The sequence below is a fragment of the Lithobates pipiens genome, unplaced genomic scaffold (genome assembly GCF_037356315.1).
Source record: "Lithobates pipiens isolate NorthernLeopardFrog02 unplaced genomic scaffold, aLitPip1_a1.2 Scaffold_25, whole genome shotgun sequence".
Lineage (NCBI taxonomy): Eukaryota > Metazoa > Chordata > Amphibia > Anura > Ranidae > Lithobates > Lithobates pipiens.
In genome coordinates, this window is record NW_027507787.1 from 38023513 (window position 1) to 38048576 (window position 25064).

The 25064-nt window shown below is 41.8% G+C and overlaps 1 protein-coding gene across 1 annotated transcript in view; it reads right to left on the reverse strand.

Annotated features, from left to right (window-relative positions):
* The window catches only part of DNA2 (DNA replication helicase/nuclease 2), a 55033-nt gene that overhangs the window by 4309 nt on the left and 25660 nt on the right, over nucleotides 1-25064 (reverse strand). Inside the window, exons 7-18 of the mRNA XM_077454267.1 lie at nucleotides 23442-23559; nucleotides 15205-15370; nucleotides 13626-13820; nucleotides 12921-13151; nucleotides 12715-12831; nucleotides 6684-6793; nucleotides 6047-6156; nucleotides 3617-3841; nucleotides 3266-3459; nucleotides 2997-3086; nucleotides 2708-2909; nucleotides 603-692 (exon numbers count right to left, since the gene is read on the reverse strand). Of these exons, the coding sequence (XP_077310393.1) occupies nucleotides 603-692; nucleotides 2708-2909; nucleotides 2997-3086; nucleotides 3266-3459; nucleotides 3617-3841; nucleotides 6047-6156; nucleotides 6684-6793; nucleotides 12715-12831; nucleotides 12921-13151; nucleotides 13626-13820; nucleotides 15205-15370; nucleotides 23442-23559 (1848 nt within the window). The remainder of the gene's footprint in view (nucleotides 1-602; nucleotides 693-2707; nucleotides 2910-2996; nucleotides 3087-3265; nucleotides 3460-3616; nucleotides 3842-6046; nucleotides 6157-6683; nucleotides 6794-12714; nucleotides 12832-12920; nucleotides 13152-13625; nucleotides 13821-15204; nucleotides 15371-23441; nucleotides 23560-25064) is intronic.

Genomic DNA, 25064 nt, shown 5'->3' on the forward strand with positions numbered 1-25064 from the left:
ATATATATATATATATATATATATATATATATATATATATATATATATATACACATACATACACACACATATATAATATTACCACTGGATATATACAGTGAATAACAGATTAAAATAACCACAAAAACACAAGTTAAAAAAAATAAAGTATAAAAACATATCCAAAAGGTTTCGAATTAAAGGAAATATTCAAATTGCCCAAAAAAAAAATAAAAAAATAAAAAAAAAAAAGAGTACATGTCAGGGCTGCTAGCCAACAGTAGTGATCTAACACCCAACACCCCAATGGTGAAGTTGCCACACAATAAAAAGGTGTTCACGCACCATTTTTATTGAAGTACCTTTAAAGTGTAGTTCCCATTCTGAGGTCTAAAATGATCACAACACCAGGATATACAATACATTACAGTGATCATCTATTGAGGTTAGCCCAGGCCACAGAGCTCTGCATAAGATAGTGTTCATAACTTGAACTGATAAGCACTGAATGCAACCAGCAAGGCAAAAGCTGCTTCCATCATTACGACATGGAATATGCATAACAGGAACAACCTTTTGTTAACCATTAAATCAGCATCATCATGGTTACCAAGATTACATACCTTTCCAAAAAGAAATGCCAGGTACGCCACCAGCTTAGCTTCAATCCAGTTACTGACACCACATTTCTCTTCTGTCTCTGGAGCAGGGATCTAGAAAAACAGAAATTGCCTTGTTTTTATTTTTTACTTTTCTACTGTTCCACACATACACAGGCATGACTGACTTATCTATCAGTCAGGCTATCAATGAAACTGGATACAAGATGCCACATGTACCCTTGATCTACAGGAGACAGTTATTGTTTTAGCAAATAAAATGGTATCCCCATTGTGAAAGAAAGGCAGGAACAATGTCAAAGTACATTAATAATGTTCAGATTTCTATTTTAAACAAACCAATAATGTAAAAATATACTATCCTCTGTAGTAATTTTTGAAAAAGCTTCTTATACATTTTATCTTGTAGAAATAGATGCTCCAGACTCCTGCTGATGTCTATCATATATCATATCTAATCATATGGGGGAACAGTGGTCATCTGACCTCTGCTGAAGCTACATAGGGAACACCTTTGTGAAGCCAGCCAATCAGCATTTCTGCCTGAACTGTGAATATTTCCCTTAGCAGAAACGTGACCAGAACTCCAACCCCAATTAATATGAAAGAACCAATGAAAGCAACAGAATAGGAATACAACTACAGTGTAAATCCACCTTAACATATGCAAAAGCCCTGCTAACATTTAAAGTAAACGTATTTGGAAGGAAAGAAATGGCCTCCTCTGACCATTCTAAAAATGCTAGTTGCTCCACTGTCAAACTGAATCTTTAGCTTACATCCTTTCAATAACTTTGACCGAGCCGGCATAAATTCTGTTTTTACTTGATGCATACTAGTTTTGGTTCAAATACTTATACATTGTCAAATCAGCATGACAGGCAGGCAGCAAGAATTTTTTCTAAGAAAAAAAAAAAAAAATTTTCATTTTGACAGGTATCCATTAACTTGCAACCACTCTAATGAGATTAGAAAACAAAATCCATAATTAAATGGCTGTTCAGTACTGGTGGTAATAAAATCTAGTCTATATTGTACTGTATTGTCTCCCCCTGCTGGACATAGAACCTAGCTATTACAACTCCAGGCAGGTAGTGTCGTGGTTGGGATGCGAACCAGCGACCATTCTTGCTGCTAGGCGAAAGTGCTACCCACTACACCACTGTGCCGCCCAATATCACCTATCGCCTCCTCCATCCCCCACCCTATTTTCCCTTCACCTGTGTTTCTCACATACTCCTCCCTCCCAAACACCCACCCACTTAGTTGTGGATGGGAGTTCTGGTCTACCCACCAAAGCCCCTCCTTCAATACCCCTTTTCCTCAATGTTCCTTTTCTACTACATCCACTTGAGGAGGGTTACTTGCTACTCCACTATTAACCACACACCCCTTTGTTTTCCTTTAGCCTTCCTTCGAAAACCTTTGCATCTGTAATGCTCAAACTCTTCACAGCAAATTGAATTATAGACAATTGTCCATTAACTGCTCTAAGTGGTACCTTACATTTCCAGGGCATGTAAGATGAATACCATTGTGGATCCATCTTAAATGTCATGGATCCATGGAACTACCTTTTCAGCCTGTTTATTGTTGATACTGACTACTCCACTTGCACTGTAACCTGTTTGCTTGACAAGTGATGTATCAAATTTTAGATGCACTTCAGCTTAAATGTCTAAAAATCTAAATAATATCTAAAAATGTCTAAAAATAAATAAATTCATAAAAAATAGGCCATTTTATAAACAAAATTGTCAAAACAGAAGCTGCTCTCTGTTCTTCTAGATTATGAATGTATTCTTTGTTTTACAAAGCTGGTGAGCAGAGTTGGGTACACGTAAAGTTTTTTTATTCAGCACAGCAGGCTGAACAAAAAAAAAAAAAAAAACAGAGGTTGCCTTACTTCACTGCTGAGCTATTGTATTCTGAGAGGGGGACAACCATTGGCTGCAAGGGCTGATCAGATGCTGGTTTAAAAAAAATGTTCGCCAGTCATAAGACCAGCTTCTGTCAGACAGGGCACTGTACAAATACGCTGAAAGTCGTCCGGTTACTGCAAAATTGACTGTTTCAGCCTGTGTGTACCCAGCTTTAGGAAAGCTTACATTCTCTGTATTGAGGAAGAAGACCGGGTTACTGGGCTCCAGGACATCTTTGATCCAGGCACTTTCAGGAGTCTCCCTGATTTCCAGCTCCAGCTTTAAAGACTTCAGCTGAGGTAGCTGGACTGTGGCTGTAGACACCCGTTCAGAGGCACACTCTAGACGTCCTTCATATACCAACTTATTGCTCAGGGACATTATTTTGCTGAAAAGAGCACAAGTCATCATCACTTTAATAAAACAAGCAAGTACGTGCTAAATTTTATGGCCAAAATAGTATCATTATCCTTACCTATTCATGCGATACTGCACAGTCAGGTGGACAACTGCATCTTGGTTCCTCTCCAATCTTTTGAACAAGCTTTCACTCATTCCTAGCTCTCTGCCAAAACAGATTTAGGCCCGTTATGCAATACTGACATTAGAGAGGAAGAATATGGAAGTTTTTCATCACTGGAAACTGAAAACACATGACCTCTGACTCAAACAATAACAAAATAGAGACTAGAAGGCAGTCAATCATTGCTCATGTAATGGAATATACATGATATATAACATTACCTGGCTTCTGCACTTTGAACAAGAGGAGGAAGTTGCTGATGATCCCCTACTAAAACAAATCTGTCAGCGAAGAACAAGGGGCCGAGGCAGATTGGCTGGCTGATCTGAGAAGCTTCATCCACAATGCAGAAATCAAACCTCCGTCGAGTGAAGATTGGATGGTTGACTCCCATACACGTTGTCCCAACAACAGGCTAAATAGCAATAATAATGCTTTTAAAACCTCATGAGCGCTTCAACACATATGTCTAGAAGTAGCAAAATGTTCAAATGTACAGCACAGTTTCACAAATCTCATCTTATGTACCACAGGTTTATTGTCAAACCACACTTTTATAATATCCAACATACCTGGCTGTTATAGAGTTCTTCTAACCCACTTAATGTCTTTATTGATTTGGCTTGGAGGATTTCTTCTTCTCCATACTTCTGAATCTCTGGATGAATCTTCTGGGTTCGTCCCAAGCGCAGAAATCCTACCTGGAATTTTTTCAGCTTCAACAGAATATTGTCTACTGCAGAGTGTGTGTAACTGGTCAGCAACACACTGAAGCCACAGGCATAGAGGATTCTTACCTGAAATAAAATAGAATTTTACATTGCACCAAGGAACTTAGAACTGAAGGTCCCAATAACCAAAATGTTAATCTTTTAAAATTGTATGAGGCCATATTTACATTAAAAAATTAATATATATAGCAGGGGAAAAATGCAGGGCCCAGAACTCATTACTTATTTAATGTAACCAAAAGAAGTGTGCTTTCTTCCTATACTAAAATGGAAAGCATACTTTTTAAGAGCACACATTCAGCAAATGTTGTAGTGTTAACCTTAATGTTTATTGTGAATTGCACATTTTTGCATTTTTACAATCGCCAAGAAATTGGGATTTTGTGTAAAATATACAGAACAACAGAATGCAATGATTTGCAAATCTCCTAAACCCATATTTTATTCACAATAGAAAACATCACACAATTAAACTGAGAACCATCCCCCAGTTCTTGGTACATGTAAGGTTTGTCCCTACAGCATGAACCAGCTGACAGCGACCACACACCTCTGCTGGGATGAATATGGGGGTCACTCTGTCCCGTCCGATATAAGACCTGTGATGCACCCTTGCCCAGTGACAGGGAGAAGAACATTTTACAACAGGTCAGTAACAAGACTGGGTATAAAAATGGCATCCTAGAGAGTTAATGTCTCACAAGTAAAGACGGGCAGAGGTTTATAAATCTGTGAAAAGTTGTGTCTATAAAAACAATTTCACATTAATGTTCCTAAATGTAAAACAGCAAAGACTTTAAATCTTTTGATTTTATGTAGTTGTAGATGATATATTTAGAGAATCTGGAGAAAATCAGTGTTCAAGGGACACGGCCGAAACACAATATTGGATGCCCGTAATCTTTATACCCTCAGACAGCACTGCATTAAAAACAGGTACGATTCCTTGATGGACATTACTTCATGGGTTTAGGTATACTTCCAAAGTACCCATGCCATCCAAAAATGTTAAAGCTTTATCATGCAAAGAGCCATGTCTGAACATGATCTAGAAACCCCGCTGTCTTCTCTAGGCCAAAGCTCATTTAAAATGGTCTGTTGCAAAGTGGAAAACTGTTCTGTGGTCAGACAAATTAAAATTTGACATTCTTTTTGGCAACCATGGGCGTTGCATTCGCCACACTAAAGCGGAGAGGGAGGAACCTTCCAGTTTATCAGCGCTCAGTTCAAAAGCCTGCATTTCTGATGGCATGGGGGTGCATTAGTGACTATGGAATGTGCAGCTTGCACATCAGGAAAGGAATCATCAATGTTGAATGATATATCTAGGTTTTAGAACCTCATATGCTCAGGCAAGAATGGGACAATATTTCTCTACCAAAAACTCCAGAAACTGCTCTGCTCAGTTCCCAGATGTTAAAAAAGAGGGGATGATACACCAACAGTAAACAGGGTCCTGTACCAATTTTTTAGTAATTGGGGGTGTACTTTGCAAGGTTTTTGTTGTCCTGTTAAAACTTTTGTGGGATATATTGCTGCCATCAATTTCAAAATTACCTTCCATTTTCTCAGTTTAAACATTTAATGTTTTCTATTATGAATAAAATATGGGTTTAGGCGTTTTGTGAAGTATTGAATTACATTTTTATGTAAATTTTACACAGCATCCCAACTTTATTGGAGCTATAGAACAAAGTTCTTAATTATATCAGCCACAAAGGAAGCTCTCTGTGGCTCAAATTAACCTCTCAGTCTCTGCTCAACAGGAATGCACAGTGGTTTTGTACTTTACTCTCTGGTTTATTATTGGTCAGAACTAAACATTTTATACAGTTAACCTATAGCCCTGATTCACACTGATGCAATTTTGGATGCATTTCGGAACCCATCTATTCGCATGAGAAAAGAAATAACATGAGTTTCAATTGAGGCTGTTCACATATGTTCAGTCCAAATGCGATGCAATTTAAAAAGTGCATGCTTCGTGCAATTTTGTGCCCGATGGAGTTAAAGGGAAAGAGCATGGAAAATGCATAGGTGCTCAAACTGAATGCGATTCCTGTGCTTTTAGTAGCAAGAGACACACCAGGTCATAAATTAAAAATCACAGCTGCATTCAAATTGCAAAGCAAATGCATTAAATTTGCAGATGAACGTGGATGAAGTCGCACTGTCTGTGATCCTTCAAATCTCACTACAAAATGCATTAAAATCATATTGCATCAGTGTAAAACTAGCCTTAAGGTAGACCTGCATTATTTTGCATCTTACCAAAGTACAGATGGTTGTAGTTTTCCCTGTGCCAGGCATGCCAACAATAAGCGTGTAGTCTTTTGACAGCAGGACGCGTTTCATTGCTTGCTTTTGCGGCTTGTTAAGACCTAGAATGGATTAAATTTACAATGTTAATGAAAGATTGCTTTTTCTTTGGGCAAGAATATATGGTTTTCATACAGTACATGCATAGATGAAACAAATACTATACAATTTTTACAAACCGAGTTTAATGCACAGCTTGCAGCAGGCTATACCGCAAGGAATTTAGAATTTAAAAGATGGAGAGTGTAACCATCTAATGATTTCTCATGTCTGAGTGACTCCTGTGGATAGAAATGTGTGCACAAGAGCTGTGGCAGTACCCTAATTGGGTGAGAATATTGAAGACTTCAAAACAAGTGAGAACAGCTAGATTTATGAGCTCTAAACCTCAGTCTCCAAAGAGCCAATGGGTGGAGTCAGACTACCAGAATCCACCTATATCCCAACGACACTTTAATGATAATTAAGAATGACTCTAGGGAAATAACTTTGGCTTATATTTGAATACAAAGTGATGAAATTTGGTTTTAACTGTATTTGGAATCTGCCAAAACTCTTTTATAATATAGTCCACAACATAAATCCTTACCCTTTAAAATGTTGGCTACTGTGTCTTTGGCATCATGAGGCAGAACTGAGCTTAGAAACTGAACAAAGTGGGGCTTTCTAAAGTCAATGATCAAATCTCTGAGTTTCTCACTGCAGGACAGGAAAACAAATGATTTTTATTGACAGGGTTAAGAGAAGATTTTAGAAGCGGCATAATCACGGACACATTCTACATTTATTCAAAGCTATGAGTAGATACAGAGGGGAAAAAAGACAATTCATAGGATTTCACTTACAGTCTGAATATTATTTTCGGATTTTAAATAGGTGCGTGGCTGGAATCTCGTGTTATACAAGAATCAAAGTTAAAGAAGAGTGAGCAATTCCTATTTAAAAAAATGGCCCACCCTAACCAACATCATTAGGGGATTGGCTGTTCTGGGCAGCGAGAAAAATTAAAATGTATAAAGATGGTCAGAATTGAACTGTTGAAAAAACAGTTCTACAACCATTACCATTAAAGTATAACTAAAGCTAAAACCTTTTTTTTGTTAGTTTTGGATAGTGGAGAGGGATTCAATTATTTCTGACTTTGTCCCCATTAGGGAGATTCACCCTCTCTATTTGTCCTGTTTACCATTATCATCAAAAGTCAAATTAAAAGAAAATACCAAAATTTGGATTGTTCACAGAACAGCAAGAGAGAAAATTTTCCAACTGGGACACTAGTTCTGTGACAACCAGGAATTCCATTACTTTGGAAGGATTTCATCACTATGAAAAAGGAAATTAAGAGAAATCTCCCCAGTGGGACACAGATAGCAAAAAACTGACAGGGGATATACCCTTATAACTCTCCTTAACTCAATCAGACTTACCGGTAACACTATTTCTGGAAGCCTTCAAAGCCAGCACATGAGAGATAGGCACCGCTTCCAAAAGGACCAAGAAATGAATCACCAAAAAAATACTATTAAAAAAAAAAAAAAAAGGAAGTCCCTCTACTGAACTGGTCAGTATTAGATGAGAACCAAAGGACATCTGAAACCGGTTTCTCACCCAGGGTTCCGTTGCAATCTACCAGTCAATCGCAGGCAGCCAATGGGTGGATCGTATTCCCATTGCTGACAAATGTGGAGCTATGCAGGGAAGTGGCTGTGACAGTACTGGTTGTGATGTGCTGTTCCCTGCCTACCCCTCCTCCCCTCCTGTCCATACCAGATGCATGTATGTGACATCACATAGAATGGATGAGAGAAGGGCAATGGCGTGCCACCAGATGACTTCTCACGGCCACTTCCCTGCGTTGCTCTGCATTTGAAGGAAACCGCCACAGTAATGTGCCCTGCTGTGTGCCTCAATGTGCCCTGCTCCAGTGTACTGCATTCTGCTGCCACCCCCCCCAAAGTAGTATGCACTGCTGACTCCCTATGTAGTGCACCCTCCTGCCCCCATGTAGTATGCCCTTCCTGACCCTCTCTGCTCTAACATGCTTATCCCCTGCCCCCCGCCCTGCTACCACTTGTACACTGCTTATCTCAATTTCAATCCAGAACTGAGCATTTGTGGAGAAAAAGTAAGCAAAAAAAAGTGTCAAACTAAATAGGTATGTTTTAATCAGAATTCTATTATTTAAAGCCATTTCTAAAAATAATTGTTATATCAGTGGCTCGCTAATCACATCAATGTTCTGTAAGATGTAGATGTGAACATTATTTCAAGGGTTCCTCGAAATCTCAAACTTTTTGCCAGGGGTTTCTCCAAGGTGAAAAAAGGTTGAGAAACCCAGATTCAAAAAGCAAACAAAAGGTATCACAAGGGTGGGATCATGCTGTCCTGGAAGACTCCGGAAAATAGTTACCAGTAAATAGTAAAGTCTAATTTGATTCCCCAAATCATCTTTCAGGACAGCACGATAAAAAATAAAAAAAATGGGGGGGACGGCAGCTTCCTATTTAGACAAGACCAAAGCAACTATGCACACGAGTCATATGGACATAGTGCAAGACAAAGGTTTCTTCAAATTCAAGAGAAAATGTGAAGTCAAAATATTACATCCTAGGTCTGAAAGAAACAGATCTGTACTAGAGCTGCAGATTTACCACAAAGCACAGATTTCTTATTGCAGTGCAGGAATATGGCAAGTAAACCTGAATGTAACCTCACATAACCACCAAGTGGTTTTACATTTCTAAGTATGGGAAGGTGGTCATAGCCTCCAGCTAATAAAGCCCTCACTAAAGGCTGAGTTTAGAAAAAAAAGCCTTAACGGGATTTGAGATGAAGAGAATAAAAGGCTTCTGAGGTAAAGTCGAGGTGAAATCGCTGTAAGCTCTGGGTTGCACTAACAACCTGAAGGTTGTACAGTGCCTTGCGAAAGTATTCGGCCCCCTTGAACTTTTCAACCTTTTGCCACATTTCAGGCTTCAAACATAAAGATATCAAATTAAATTTTTTTTGGAAGAATCACAAACAAGTGGGACACAATTGTGAAGTGGAACGAAATCTATTGGATATTTTAAACTTTTTTTAGCAAATAAAAAACTGAAAAGTGGTGCGTGCAAAATTATTCGGCCCCTTTACTTTCAGTGCAGCAAACTCACTCCAGAAGTTCAGCGAGGATCTCTGAATGATCCAATGTTGTCCTATATGACTGATGGTGATAAATAGAATCCACCTGTGTGTAATCAAGTCTCTGTATAAATGCACCTGCTCTGTGATAGTCTCAGGGTTCTGTTGAAAGCGCAGAGAGCATCATGAAGACCAAGGAACACACCAGGCAGGTCCGTAATACTGTTGTGGAGAAGTTTAAAGCCGGATTTGGATACAAAAAGATTTCCCAAGCTTTAAACATCCCAAGGAGCACTGTGCAAGCGATCATTTTGAAATGGAAGGAGTATCAAACCACTGAAAATCTACCAAGACCTGGCCGTCCCTCTAAACTTTCAGCTCAGACAAGGAGAAGACTGATCAGAGATGCAGCCAAGAGGCCCATGATCACTCTGGATGAACTGCAGAGAACTACAGCTGAGGTGGGAGTCTGTCCATAGGACAACAATCGGTCGTACACTGCACAAATCTGGCCTTTATGGAAAAGTGGCAAGAAGAAAGCCATTTCTCAAAGATGTCCATAAAAAGTCTCATCTAAAGTTTGCCACAAGCCACCTGGGAGACACACCAAACATGTGGAAGAAGGTGCTCTGGTCAGATGAAACCAAAATCCAACTTTTTGCCCACAATGCAAAACGATATGTTTGGCGTAAAAGCAACACAGCTCATCACCCTCAACACACCATCCCCACTGTCAAACATGGTGGTGGCAGCATCATGGTTTGGGCCTGCTTTTCTTCAGCAGGGACAGGAAAGATGGTTAAAATTGAGGGGAAGATGGATGCAGCCAAATACAGGACCATTCTGGATGAAAACCTGTTGGAGTCTGCAAAAGACCTGAAACTGGGACGGAGATTTATCTTCCAACAAGACAATGATCCCAAACATACAGCAAAATCTACAAAGGAATGGTTCACAAATAAACGTATCCAGGTGTTAGAATGGCCAAGTCAAAGTCCAGACCTGAATCCAATCGAGAATCCGTGGAAAGAGCTGAAAACTGCTGTTCACAAACGCTCTCCATCCAACCTCACTGAGCTCGAGCTGTTTTGCAAGGAAGGATGGGCAAGAATTTCAGTCTCTCAATGTGCAAAACTGATAGAGACATACCCCAAGCGACTTGCAGCTGTAATCGCAGCAAAAGGTGGCTCTACAAAGTATTAACGCAAGGGGGCCGAATAATTTTGCATGCCCCACTTTTCATTTTTTTATTAGTTAAAAAAGTTTCAAAAATCCAATAGATTTCGTTCCACTTCACAATTGTGTCCCACTTGTTGGTGATTCTTCACAAAAAATAAAAATGTTATATCTTTATGTTTGAAGCCTGAAATGTGGCAAAAGGTTGAAAAGTTCAAGGGGGCTGAATACTATCGCAAGGCACTGTATCTGGGACAAACACTTGTGAGGCAGACACACCGAGGGACTTACTTGGGGGGTGGGGGGGACAGACTTTTTGATTCTGTGAGCATAAATTGTGGACTGGAAAAACAAGACCTTTACCCTCCTAAAGACTGATACATGCCAATATGCAAAGACACAGACACTTTGTCTACCAGAAAGTTAAGTCTCAGTCCTTAAAGGTTCTTTCAAGAAAAGTAAAAAAAAGTCCTAGTACTGCGTTCCTCCTGTCTCTGGGGAATTAGCATATACTATATTAAGTATGCTCACTGAAAGAAAGAAAGAAAGAAAGAAAGAAAGAAACAACAGAAATAACTCTGTTCTGTTTAACATTACCCCTAGCAACAGAAATACATAAATGCATGAGGGGTCAAATCAAACACACCCAAAATAGTTAAGTAGACAACATAAGTGAAGCTGGTGCCACTGGTGCCTATAGTCACAGTCTCATTGGATACCCAATGCCAAGAAGCAAGCAGTACAAAAGGGCTACCTAAACGCTCAGGGGTCATGCCCCTGTCATGGACTCAGAACTGAAAGTGTCCAGCCAGAAGCCTGCTCCCTCCCCTTGCATTCTATGGGCTGGAAAGAAGGCCTGATGCCAGTCCCAGGCCCCGTCCTTACCTGAAGTGACACCCATGCGTCACCAGGCAAAGAGTTGCTAAATGTGGAACCAGAGGGTAGGAGAAAACAGAGTAATAGCCATAGTGCAGTAAATAGATAAATTAAATCTTTATAAAACAAATGTAGTGCACTCACAAGTGGAAGATGTCACCGGTGTCACTAAAAGATATGTCCAGCTGAAAGTGGGACCGGCCCAAGAGACCTGCAACTCCGGGGGGGGGGAGATTATGCTGAGCAGGTCCTGCACCCCTGGGATCATAGAGCTGAGGGGGGAGACAAGACTGCACCCTCACCAGTCAAGAAGTTATAGAAGGTATTAAAGCAAGTAGAGAAGGCCTCTGTTTTAACACTCAAAACCATGGAGGTAAGCAGCCAAGATAAGATATAGAGGGAGCAGCCCAAAGAGCTTTTCGCCCCAAACCCAGAGTTCCAGCAGAATGTTTCCCGTTCAAAAGAGGAAACACAAATACTGACCAGTTGAGCAGAGGGACTTCATATTAAAAGCGTTATTTGTTGATATGTTAGCGTTTCTGCTGGAGGCGTTAACACTCTCTCGTGTGCTGTCCTGGAAGACAATTTGGGAAAATGTTTTGCCTTTAGTTCAACTTTAATGTGCATGATTTACATGACATTATTTACCTGTAAAAAAAAATATAAAAGTCAGCGGCCATTAAAAATCGTCAGTGCAGGTTAAGGGTCCTTTCACACTGATGGTCTTTTGATGCGTGTTTGTGTAGCTAAAGCAGAGTTCCACCCAACTTTACTACTTGGACTTAAACTAAAAGACCACCCCTCGTTTTAGGACATACATTTTTCTTTTTCTTACCTTTCATGAAGTACAAAGGTGTACTTCCGTCTAAGCCGAGGCCCATTCAGAAAGCACATGCGCAGTAGGAAACCGGCTGTGAAGCCTGAAGGCTCCACTGCCAGTTTCCCTTAGTTGAAATGCCAGCGTCTGCACCTGAGCAGATGGGGGGCTCAGGGGGCCGTCATTGTGGGCTCCCTAAACAGGTAAGTGTCCTTATTAAAAGTCAGCAGCTACAGTATTTGTAACTGCTGACTTTAAAAAAAAAAAATTGGAGTGGAACTCCAATTTAAGGGCTCTTTCATACTGATGCGCTTTTGATAAATTCAGATCGACAATGGAAGGTGTCTTTTTTAGTGCGCTTTTAAAAAACTTTTCAAAGACACGGTGCACCTTCAATGTAGAGAGTTCCATAGGATTTAAATGGATACATTTTTCATGCATTTTTCAAATGCCCAAAGCACACCAAAAACGTATTAGTATCAAAAGGGCTCTTAGAGTTTTAAATGATCCACAGCCTGCTCGCAGACATGTTTGCAGGAAAAAGCCTCAAACGGGCTTCTAATCCATGCCATTCCTGTAAAAATCCATCCCTTTAGTATTGTAGTTTAATGAAGACTGAAAAGCCACAAACCTTCCAGAAGAATTTTCCATAAGCTTTGATAAGTTTCCTAGATGGGCATCCAGGCCACCCCCTCCTTCCTCATGATCCAGTCTAAATACAGTACCTTGAGGAATCTTGGCTAGGCTCCTGTAGGAAAGATTTGCAACATTTTAGTTGAGCTACTTATCTTATTCATGTGCCTTTAGAAAGGTATGGACTGAATAAATCACACAAACCTGTCCAAAATGCAGGTAATATTATTCTCATTAACATCTCGGATAAATCCACTAGAGAGTGCAAGGAATTTTTTATCTTCTCCGCTTACTACAACTCTATCCCCTGTTGCCAGATTGATAGCTGGAATGTTACCAGACTGACGATGGAAAGTATGAAGGTACTGTCCTTCAGACAAGGGCTGCACACTTCCTGTCCTAATGAGGTCCCCGATACACTGCCCATTGTCTTCTCTAAATACAAAAGAAATAATATCCATACAAATTAAGAATGGGTAAAGCAAACAGACATAGACAATAGTTTTAAAAAATCTATACATGCATTAATACACTATGTAAACAAAACCAAGATATTATAGTTACTGTTGCAGTAGAGAAAAAAAAAAAAAGTTATGCCTAAGAAAAAAAAAAAAAAAAAAAACACCACAGGATGCGACTTCCTATTCCAGGCTGGTCTCTCCTGCCTAGATCAGGACCTGTGTAAAGGCCCTAGGATTTTTGTATGGTACTACAGGTCTAAAACATTAAAAAGGCTACTGATCCTATTTAACGTGATCACATTGGTAGGAAGAACAAGATATATAATCCATGCAATGATATAAAATGCTTGTCTAACTATAAATATGAATCAAGTAAATTACAACTAGCTATGTGACAAATCTATACCAATGACCTATCAATAATATACAAAATTAGAAACCTTGTTACCTCTCAGCTGCTGACTGCAGCCAGATATTTTTGCGACCATTTTTTGAATCCTTTGACTGGCCTTCCAGACAGCACATGAGGTACCATAGGTTGAAGTACTGCAAGTGGGAGTCTTTCAGATGTTCAGTCTGATTCTCAATAATAGGGACCATTTCACTGGGTATGTAGAAGGATCCACTCGGCTGTTCTACAGACCTAATATAACAGCAGCATAAAATATAACTTGCATTCATTTTTCAGAAGGCCTTGGGGGAAAAAAATATATAAACTGTACTGTCAAAAAGTCTTGGGGAGGTGTAGAAAAAATGCTGTAAATTAGGAATACTTTAAAAAATAGAATTTTTTTTTATTAGTTATTAGTATATTTTAATCAATTAACAATTTGGAAAGTAAATGAACAGAAGAGAAATCCAAATCAAATCAATTTGATTTGACCACCCTTAGCATCAATTCTTCTCTGTAAACTTGCAGTTTTGGAAGGAACTCAGCAGGTAGCGCTTTTTACACCTGCCTAAGACTTTTTCACAGTGCTGTATAGATTTAGGTTATAGTAACCAGATTATTTTCTAATGGCAGCTTACAAAAGTAGGCTAGTTGCTATGGGCTGCATACTTTAGAGTACTTAATACGGGTGGCCGAAAATGTTTATCTTACTTTAGGATATAGAGCAATTTCTGATTCACTAACACAGCAAAATGTATCAAATAAGCATGTTTGCCTATTACAGAGGCCCTGCCACCAACGTAAAAAAAACTGAACGTAAAGTTACAACAAAAAAATAAAGTATTTTTAAATTTGCATGCAAAATTTGAATACGTCAGGAAGAGTCATAGCCCTCTTCTCTTCTGGGAGAGCCTAATAAATGCGTTAGCCCAAATACTTCCCCCCACTATATAAAATTTTAAGCAGCAGCCAGGGGAGGAGTGAAAGGAAATAGTATAGTATGCAATTTAAGTGATGGTAGTCACCAACCATCACTTACCATCCAGGATAGTAGTACCCAGCAGCAGTCTCAGGGCTTTGGGATATCTACACAATTGTATATTTTGCAAGTTAACAACAAATATAAAATACCTTAAATTCACATAAAATTTTATGGGAAGACTGACGAAAGGGATGGTTTGACGACAGGGTTTCTTTAAATTCCAAACTATCTTCAGCCCTAAAGTCTGTGTGGTTAATGGCAGATAAATAGAACCATTACACAGCAAACATTACCGAAGATACCATTTATTGTATAAAACAGAAGAGGATATAGTCAGAAACCAAGGTGAATGAAAAGAAATTAAACATGAGACAGACGTAGATGACATAGCAGAAGCTAATGCATTTTGAGTGTTATATCCTCTGTCAATGCTATCTGCCATTTTCCCTCTGCTTGGTTTGTGAGTAAATTCACTATCCAGTTGCGTTTTATGCAATAAAATGGTATCTTAGGTAATGCGCAAGGCTGGTACACTCCCCTTTTTTGTCTTTGTTGTGCAGTTTCTTTAAATTGGCGAAAACGGAAAACAAAAAAAAGTCAGAAATTGCAGATATCAGGAAAATGTTATAAAATAGAAGCTTTGAAAAAAGTCACCTGCTGTAAAGGGCACAATTTCGGAACTGTGAGCAAAATTTGCAGGCTTGCTTGTCAGCAATCATTGTTGGTAGTGCAGACAGTTTGATTTCTTTACTTCCATTATTGGATTTATGCACTACATTTGACAAATAAAATGATAACCCATTCCGTATTTTGAGTAATTCTGGAAAAAATAAATACTTTTTATTTAGAACACACACAGAATTTTATTTCTAAGATACCCTGCCAGAAATCCAGTGAATATGTACCTTCTTGTAGTGAGCGAATAATGCTGCACTGAAATCTCAGATGTTATCAGGCCTTCATAGGTTCTCTCTGAACTGTTATTCTGTAGTTCTAGAACACTTCCTGACCTTGGGTGACAATGTTGCTCACACATAGGTACTGTACAAGTGTTGTCATCCTAGGACAGAAAGTATGTCACTGGCAGGATGTATGCAAGTCTCAGAGGGATTTTAGCTCTTTTGCAACCAGGGCTGCAGGACGCCAATTTATTTATGAGAAACCATCCGCCCAAAGTCTGCTGGGAACCCAAAACTTCAGGGAGTGTAAGCCTTTTTGGATCCCCCTTGCAGCTCTTACTGGTTTCCCCTATTCAACTTTAAAAGGCCCTACCTCCTGTGGTAGTGATGTGGAGCTCAGTAGGAGGAACCAGATAAAGCGAAGGGGGAATTTTGGAGAATGACACTCCCAGATTTATCGGTTTCCCAGCCGACTAAGGGGAATGATTCTCATGGTGATGCATGGATGGCAGGAGAGCCTTGCAGTTTTTTACACATACAAGTTTCTTGGTCAGCTTTACTATAGCTAAAGGGTCAGTTTTAAAAGCTTTAAACCTCAAATGTCCAAAAAAAAAAAAAAAAAAAAAAAAAAAAAAAAAAATGGAATTACGTACCGGTAATGTCCTTTTCCAGGAGTCTTTCAGGACAGCCACCTTAGAGAGAGACACCGGCTCCTCCCCTCTGAGGAAACACCGCCTTCATTTTCATGATTTAAGCCTCCTCCTCCCTTCGTTCCTCAGTTCTTCCAGAGTACCTCCGGCCAAACTGGGGAGACACAAGAACACGTCAAACAAATAAACTTTTTAAGTCTTACCTGACGGCCTCATGTAATGAGTTCCCGATGATCTGCAAACAATTTGGGTGGGAACCGGTGCTGTCCTGAAAGACTCCTGGAAAAGGACATTACCGGTACGTAATTCCATTTTTCCCCAATCGTCTTTCAGGACAGCCACCTTAGAGAGGATAAGCGAGTACATTACCTTAGGGTGGGACCACTGCCTGCAGTACTATACGGCCAAAGGCTTGTTCTTTGGCTGACAGAAGATCCAGTCTATAATGTTTCACAACCGTAGAAACACTGGACTACGTTGCAGCACTACAGATCTGTGCAGGAGATGCCCCAGCCCACTCTGCCTGAGAAGTTGCCACTGCCCCGGCTGAGTGTGCTCTAACCCCAACTGGAGGACCTAACCTCCCTGTCACGTACGCCTGTCCAATGGCTAACTTAACCATCTAGCTATCGTACGTTTAGAGGCTTTGGAACCCTTCCTAGCCCCAGAAAACAACACAAAAAATGAATCAGATTTCTTGAACTGACCTTGTGCAATCCAAATAATGAAGAACACATCTTTTAGCATCTTAATCTGTGAAACATGTGTTCCTGTTCTCCTACTGGATTCGAACAGAAAGTAGGTAGCACAATCTCCTGTATTCTTATGGAAACTAGAGGCTACCTTAGGTAAAAAAGGTGCCCTAATAGAAAGGGCTTCGAGTCACTTACTCTCCCTGCTGTAGTGATTGCCACCAAAAATACAGTTTTGGGAGTGATCAATCTTAACGAGCAAGGTTCTAACGGCTCAAAAGGTTCCCTTGTGAGAACCTGTAAAACTAAAGCAAGATCCCGACTGGGAAGGGGGCGACCAAAGGCTTGGTCTTCACCTACTTAAGGCTCTGAAGAACCTTACTATCCCAAGGTCTGACATTAGAAGTCTATTCAGAAACACGCTTGAAACGGATACCTGACTCTCCAATGTTTCGGGGCTAACCTTTTATCTGCCCCTGACTGCCGGACCTCTAGAACGGCCCCCGAGCTGTGCTCCTTGAAGGAGTTCTCTGAGCACCAGCTATTGAACCGCCTCTATACCCTCAAAAAAATGGTCCGAGCTTCCATTTACCTGCCATTCAAAAGAGTGGCTACTAACAGTCTGAGACCCCTTTGCCATTCGGAACTTCCTCAGTAGCCAAGCTGCAAGGTTCCACCTGGGGGCAGCAGATTGGACACTGGGAAAAAACCCAGGGGAGTTCCACCGACAGGCCCTTAAGAATGGAGACCCACGGCCTCCTGGGCCAATGAGGTGCGATTAGAAAGAGTCACCAGAACTTCCTCAACTCTGCAGGAATCAAGACGGGAATCAGGACGGGAAGGGGGAAAGCATAGCACCTAGAGAAATCCTAAGTCTGTGCTTAGTGCGTCTGCTTCCGACATCCCATCTCCCCTGCTCATAGAACAGGAGATGGCTTCTTTCGCGTTTTCCCTTGGGGCAAAAGAAGTCTATCGAGGGCATCCCCCTCCCCCGGGTGATCATTTCGAAAACGTCCTGTTTGAGAACCTGGTTGCTCTCTCCCCGCGTTCTCCTGCTGAGGCATCTAATACCTGAATTTGCTCTCCTTTCCACCGGATCACTGGAAGGACAGGAATTTAACATTTGGCCCATCTGAGGGTGGCTTTTCGCTAAGGCCCTTAAGGCTCTGCTCCAGAAGCCCCCGTTTTATTGACGTAAGCCACTGCCAAGGGATTGTCTCCATGACTGCTACCTAATGTCCCCAGAGCACTCTCTACGGGGTCCTGAGAACCAGATCTACTGCTCTCAACTCCCTCCAATTTTGAGGGTCTCTTTGACTCCCTCCTTCTTGGATATTGGCCAAATCCACTCTAGGCCTTGTGACAAACATGCTCCCCTATCCCACCAAAGGGACTTTAAAATACAGGCTATGTAGTATTATCTCAATGCTCTAAGTCGGTTACTCACTGCTACCTTGCCAGCACGGGACTGTCAGCTGTGACCTTTGCCATTCGGTGATCAGTCATGAGCTACCGTGCTAAAGCTAGCAACAGAGACCCTCGTGATTTGACACAGGGTGGACTAGAACTCAGACATACGCAATCCAACCGCAGACTGCGCCTTTGGGAGACGGCGCGCATTGTCACACGCCACCGCTCCTGGCTTCTTTACCTGAGTTAGAACCGAAAACAAAGAGTCCTAAGGCCCTCTACTGTGGCCCCAAACCTTCAAGATGAATAGCTTGCAGACGACAGTAACGTAACCCCGTCCACTGAACAGCTAGGAGCGTGGATGTCAGTAAGCTCAACCTGACCCTCTTTACTCAGGAAGGTGACCCCCTTGGGAAGAAGTTTAAGATGAGTTTCCGTAGGTTCAGAGGCCAACCCAGGCTCCCTAATAGGTCCCTTATAAGCTGTGGATCCCCGTTCAACTGCGCCAGAGAAGGGACAAACAGGAGAAGATCGTTAAGATACACGATCACAGAGACTACCCTGAGACGCAGGAAGGACAGGACCTCTACCATCGCAGGAAGGTGACCCCCTTTGGTGAAGATACTAGGGAGAAGGGGATAGCCCAAAGGGGAGTGCTTTAAACTGAAGGTGTAGCACCCCTACCGAGGTTATCCCTGCCAGCATGAGGAAACGCTGGTGGCTTTCTGCGTTGGAAATATGCAGGTATGCATCCTTTACTATCGATGCCCTGAAACAGTTTTGGTGGAAGAGGTGCCCTCACCCCGTGATTAAAACCAACCAAAAACTTCTGTAGGTGACCAAGACACCCAGACGATTCAGGCTCAGGATGAGCCTGAACTTTTCCACAGGCTTGCGAACCCCAAATGAGAGAATAGAAGCCTTGCCTATTTAATCTGCTGGGACCTTTATTACCACTTCCTATTCCTCTAACTCCTGCAGAGGAAAGAAAGGCACCTTTTGTCAGCTCAGTGACAAGGAGTCTCAAAGGGGGAAGCTCTGAAAACTCCACACGGTAACCTCTTTTGATGATCCCCAACACAAACTGATTGGAGGTGATCATCTCCCACTGGGGGAAGAAGGACCCTTTTTAACTGCTCCCCCTATTTTTTTCTTAAGGGGAAAGGCCTCTTTCTTATAAGCCATGCGATAGCACTGCTTCAAGACCTGGCCCAAACAGCAGGTCTCCTCTAAAGAGGGATTCCACCGAGCTTCGATTTGGACGCCCTGTCCCTCTGCCATGTCTACAGCCTTAAGGCCCTCCAGGCTGAGTTGGTCAGAGCCGAGGACCTTGCATACCATTGAATGAATTAAGCCGAAGCATCCGCAGAGTATGCCAATGCCTAAAGCAGCACGGGAAAAGGAGGATAGAAAAGACTCCTCTGCCGTCATTGCTTCATCTGGATAAGCCAATACTTTGTACTACGAGCCACCACTGTGGCTGCTATGGTAGGCTTAGAGATTTCCTTATGGTAAAACCCAGGCATCTTCAAACCATAGGGTCTAAAAGTGCCCCCATGTCCCCAAGGACAGGTCAGTATGCCTGTACATCTGAGAAAAGGCCGCATCTAACCCGGGGGATTTTATTCCAGATGAGAGCCTCCTCTTCCGCCCAAGGAAACCTTTGCTTTAATGCACCAGAAAAGAAAAGTTTTCCTTCGGGATCCTGCCATCCTTGATGGCATCAATCAAGACGTCATGACCCGGGAACACCCGCTCCCCCTAGGCCCTAGTACATCTGATCGTGGGGTGACAGTGCCTCCTAAGTGATTTGGACAGCTCTCAAGAGCCTTTCCATCTCATCCAGGGGAAGTTTATACCGTGAGGTTCTTTTGGGTTCCCCATCCAAGTCCTCACCCTCAGTCTCCCTTTGGGAGTCTGAGACGGCACTGTCCACTTCTTCCTCAACTTCCCTCTGGAACCCTCTGGATTCTCCCTAACCTGTGGGAGGAACAACCATTGGGTTAGGTGGAACACTCTGCTGTGCTGGTGAAAAGAGTGCTCTGGAGCTGAGGGCATTGAAACCTTTACAGAAGCCGCCAGATCTGCACCCTGTTCTGCTGCCTGCTCTCTAATGGCACCCAAACAGAGCTACGGACTGAGCTATCCAGGCCTTTAAAACACTCCTTACAAAGTGCCTTGAACCAGGAATTCCCCAAAGAGGCTCTACATGAAGGACACTTCCTCCAAGAGCCAAGGGGGGACCTGCTTAAGTCTTTCTGAGATACCTGAAGCAAAAGAGAGAGAGCAGCATAAACTTTAAAAAGAAAAGAAAAGAAACACCAGCACTACTTAAGAGAACCACCGGGAGTGCCCCCTCCTAGGATCAATCTCCACCTGGATCCCAGATGCACTGCCCTTCCCCCCGACCACCTAGGGGGAAAACACACCAGTGGAGCTACTGGTTATAAGGTAAGGGAACCCCTCTCCAGGGCTATTACCTTTGAGTGGCTGGTGCTGTTATCTCCAGGAGTTCTTGAAGCCTCTGCTTCGGACATTCTCCCGTTGAGGAAGCGTGGTACGAACGTGCCTCCAACAGCTACCTGTGCAGACTGTAGAAAGAGAGGCTGCACCAGCCGAACGCTAGGTTCCCCTTCACGTGCCGCGTCCGGAACCGGAAGACGCGGATTGAACGAAGGGGTCCGCCCCCACCGGAACTGACGTCGCCCGCCTACCGGTCCGGCTTCCAGCTCCCAGCCGGCTGCATACACAGGGGGGCCCTGGACGCCTTCGTTCAGTACCCCACTGGGCGAAACGCAGGGATGAACCTCTCCAAAGACTTCCTGCTTTCCCCAAGCGAAGATTGGAGTGCGTGTAAAGGTCAGTCGAGTATTCAGCTTCCCCAGCCGACTGGACTGTTTGTTCCGTTGAAACACCCACGGGTGAACGAACAGACGACCCCATAAACTTCCTGCTTCCCCAAGCGAAGTTTAGGGTATATGGACAGTACGAACACTTCAGCTCCCCGCTGATAGGACTGTCCCGGACCGACCGATAAATGGTCGGATAGCCGAACGAGGCCGGGGCTCCGCTCGGATAGCTTTCAGATTCACCAACCGAATTCAGCCTTCAGGTTCCTTGGCGATGTCTCCCCGCCGGAGGAAACACCATAACTGAGGAACGAAGGGAGGAGGAGGCTTAAATCATGAAAATGAAGGCGGTGTTTCCTCAGAGGGGAGGAGCCGGTGTCTCTCTCTAAGGTGGCTGTCCTGAAAGACGATTGGGGAAAAAGAGCTAACAAAAGGTTCTAAACAGTCTCCCCTCTTCTAAAAAAATAACTGTTTAATCGCCATTTATGTCTCCGTTTTTGCCCTGCTTTATTTCTCCAATCCCGTCAACATATTATTATAATTATATATACACATAATATACACACACACACACACATATACATATACATATACATATATATATATATATATATATATATATATATATATATATATATATATATATACACACACACACACACACACACGCACGCAAGTATAAGCCAAGTTTGTCAGCACTTTTTTTTTTACACAGTGTCCATCTGCAGCCTCATGCACCTGATCTCCCAACGCTGTGACATGCAGTCTAGTCTGCAGCCGTTCAGTTCAACAAAGCCCTGCCTTCTCACCCGTGATAGGCGGAACACTGACTCACTGCTGGGAAACTGAATCAGTGTTCTATCACGGACAAGGAGGAGGCGGGGTTTTGTTACACTTAACGGCCGCTGACTAGACTGCATGTCACAGCGCCAGTGTTCTGGAGATCAGGTACATGAGGCATGCAGAAAATGGTTGGCCAAAAAGCGGCGCCATACAATTTAATAAGGGCGCTGCCAAAATACTGAATTCTGAATTGTTTTTGTAGAAAACAACCTGAATCAGTGTTCCACAAAATAACAGTTAAAAGGAGAAGTCCAATTCATTCTGCACTCCTGTGACCCGTTTTCAGGAGAGAGTAGTCTGAAGTCCACTCTCTGCTGACATCACCAAAATCAGTCCAGGCACCGCATCGTCCCGACTCTGAAATTCTGGATCTGCCAGGTGCCTGGACTGATAGGCGCCTCAACGAGCCGATGAGACGGCCGTTCCCTGCCCCTTCACAGCTCAGCGCTCCAGTTAGCATGGAGGAGCAGAGCAGGAGAGATGCTGATTGACCTCTGCTTGGGGAGGTGAGAGAACCGAGCCATCGGTGGCTTAATTCTCAGTGAAGAGGCGCCGGGGGACAGATGCAGCATCAAACCGATGCGGCATCCATCTAGGCAAGTATGATTATGGTATATATAAAAAAAAAAAAAATCCCAAACTTCACTTTTAAGCTGGCCATAGACATATTGTGTAAGATAAAAAAAAATAGAACTACAACTATTTTATTCTTTAGGGTGTCTACTTTCAGGAAATATATGTTTGTGGGTTGTAGGGCTAAAATATTTTTTTTTAAATTGTGTAAAATACACAAAAGTGGCTTCCAGCAGCGAAAGAGTTAGACTTTCATGTTATATATTTTTGCTACAGCGCATCAATCTTAAATCACAACTAGAATCCACATTATCTCAAGAAATGTTTATAAATTCACTTTAAAACTTTATACGTGGGGAGCATACTCTCTACCAGTTCTGGTAAATTTCTCCTTTTCGCTACACTTTTTCCTTTAGCTCATTTCTTTTCCCTCTTACTACTTCTTTGTCTGAATATTTGGGCAGAATTAAATTTGAGCCATTAGATCAGAGAGTTCAAATATCTCCTGCTACGATTAGACTGTCAGTCTAAGGCAGGGGTCTCAATCTGGCGGCCCTCCAGCTGTTGTGAAACTACAAGTCCCAAGAGGCATTGCAAGGCTGACAGTTACAAGCACTACTCCCACAGGCAGAGGAATGATGGGACTTGTAGTTTCATAACAGCTGGAGGGCTGCCAGTCTGAGACCCCTGGTCTAAGGTAACTGCTCATATCTGATGCATATAGGTTGTAATCCACAAATTACCATGATTGGGCACTTGTTTGTAGTAATCTACTGATCCCGACTGCAATCAAGCTTGCATTATCCGCCCCTTGTGTTTTAAATATTTATACGTGCTGCAACTTTTGCCTATTCAAGTTACCTGTATGATACTAAAACGTGACTAAAAATATTATGATCTAAAAAAAAGGCATACATACAAATACTGGGGAGTCTCCCATTCACAATACATTTCTCCCAGTGTTGTGTCACACACCTCTTTTATCTAGATGATTTGCAGGTACTGTGTACATGTTTCCAGTCTTCAGATATAAGAGTAGACCAGACTCAGGATCCTCTCTTCTTTCCTGACTAAGTAAAGTATATAGAATAACCTGTCACAAAAATTGAGAAAGACTAAATGAATGATAGTATCAAGACTGTCTAATGATCACACACTGCTGTGTGTAATGAGATAGAGTGCTTGCATAAATATTTGAAAATTTTTGACCTTTAGGTTGAATACCTCACAAGGCTTTATAAGTTGATGCTAATGTCTGTTTAGCTCATAACCTCAGTTATACTTTTTAGTTCCCCTGGCTCATTGCAATACAACAAGCAGATAAACTTGAAGAGGTTAAGTCGCTAGTTGAAATCGCTGGCATTCCCTCGGTTTAAGGCAGATATAAAAGCGATCTAAAGATCTAAGGAGAGCAGCAGGAGGGGCTGAGATTCCCTTCTGACATCAGCCGGCCAGCAGAGGTAGACCACGTGACCGCACAGCGGAGCTGTGCAAGAAAGTATTTAGGAATATATATATTTTTTTAAACTGACACAGTGCTTTATATCTGCCTAAAACAGAGGCAATGCCAGCCATTTTAATACATTACAGGAATAGCTTCAGGAGAGGAGGAGATCCGCTCACACAGACTACTGAGCTAAAAGGCAGGAAGGGGAGAGGGATAGACTCCCCAGCAGAGAGTAGGATGACTGAGGCACATAAACTGACCAAGGTATCATGGATTATCAGTCATGATTACCGTGGTCAGTACACACAGGAACAGGCAAGATCAACCAGGTATTTCACATCATACAATAGGACAAATTACACAGCACAAGCACTGTGCTATATATCATTTTTAAAGGAACAGGAGTTTTTTTTTTTTTGTTTTTTTTTTAGGGTTACAACCACTTTAAAAGTTAGATATACCATGATACCTTGGTCAGTTTATGTGCCTCAGTCATCCTTCTTTATTGTCATTGTATACATACAACAACATTTTTCTGGGTACTCTTTACAGCAGCAATAAAATACTTCAACAAAACCACACATACATACTCCTAGCACATGCCCACATATCTATTAAAATATAAAATGTTATTTAAAAATAAATAAAAGATTAGAATTCCACATAAAATTCCTAAAACACTGTACCTGATGGACAATACGGCCCTAAGGAAAAAAAATATGCTTTAAGCGATTAGTGTAAGTTTTAAGTATCCTATATCTTTTCCCTGATGGCAATGGGACAAACACACTGTAACCTGGGTGGGTTGGATCAATACTAATAGCTTTTGCCCGCTTTTTTAATTAATTTTTTAGTTCACTGGATTCAGTCAGTTGCTCAGATACAAAAAGGTTGACATTTGATGTGATCAAATGAAGCACTTGACCTATAGGAAAAACCTTAGGCTTGTACACGTTTCTGACCATGTTTGATGTTATATCCAGTTTAGGGTGTAACATGAAATATTGTCAGAGTCCGCATCCCCTGCTGGCTTGTCATTATTTTAATTTAGAATTCAGTGTGTGGCTCCACCTGCATCACTCAGGAATCTGAAAAGGTAAAAAGGCTATAAGTCCCACCTGCCACAACAATGTCACCGTATTTGTACTCTA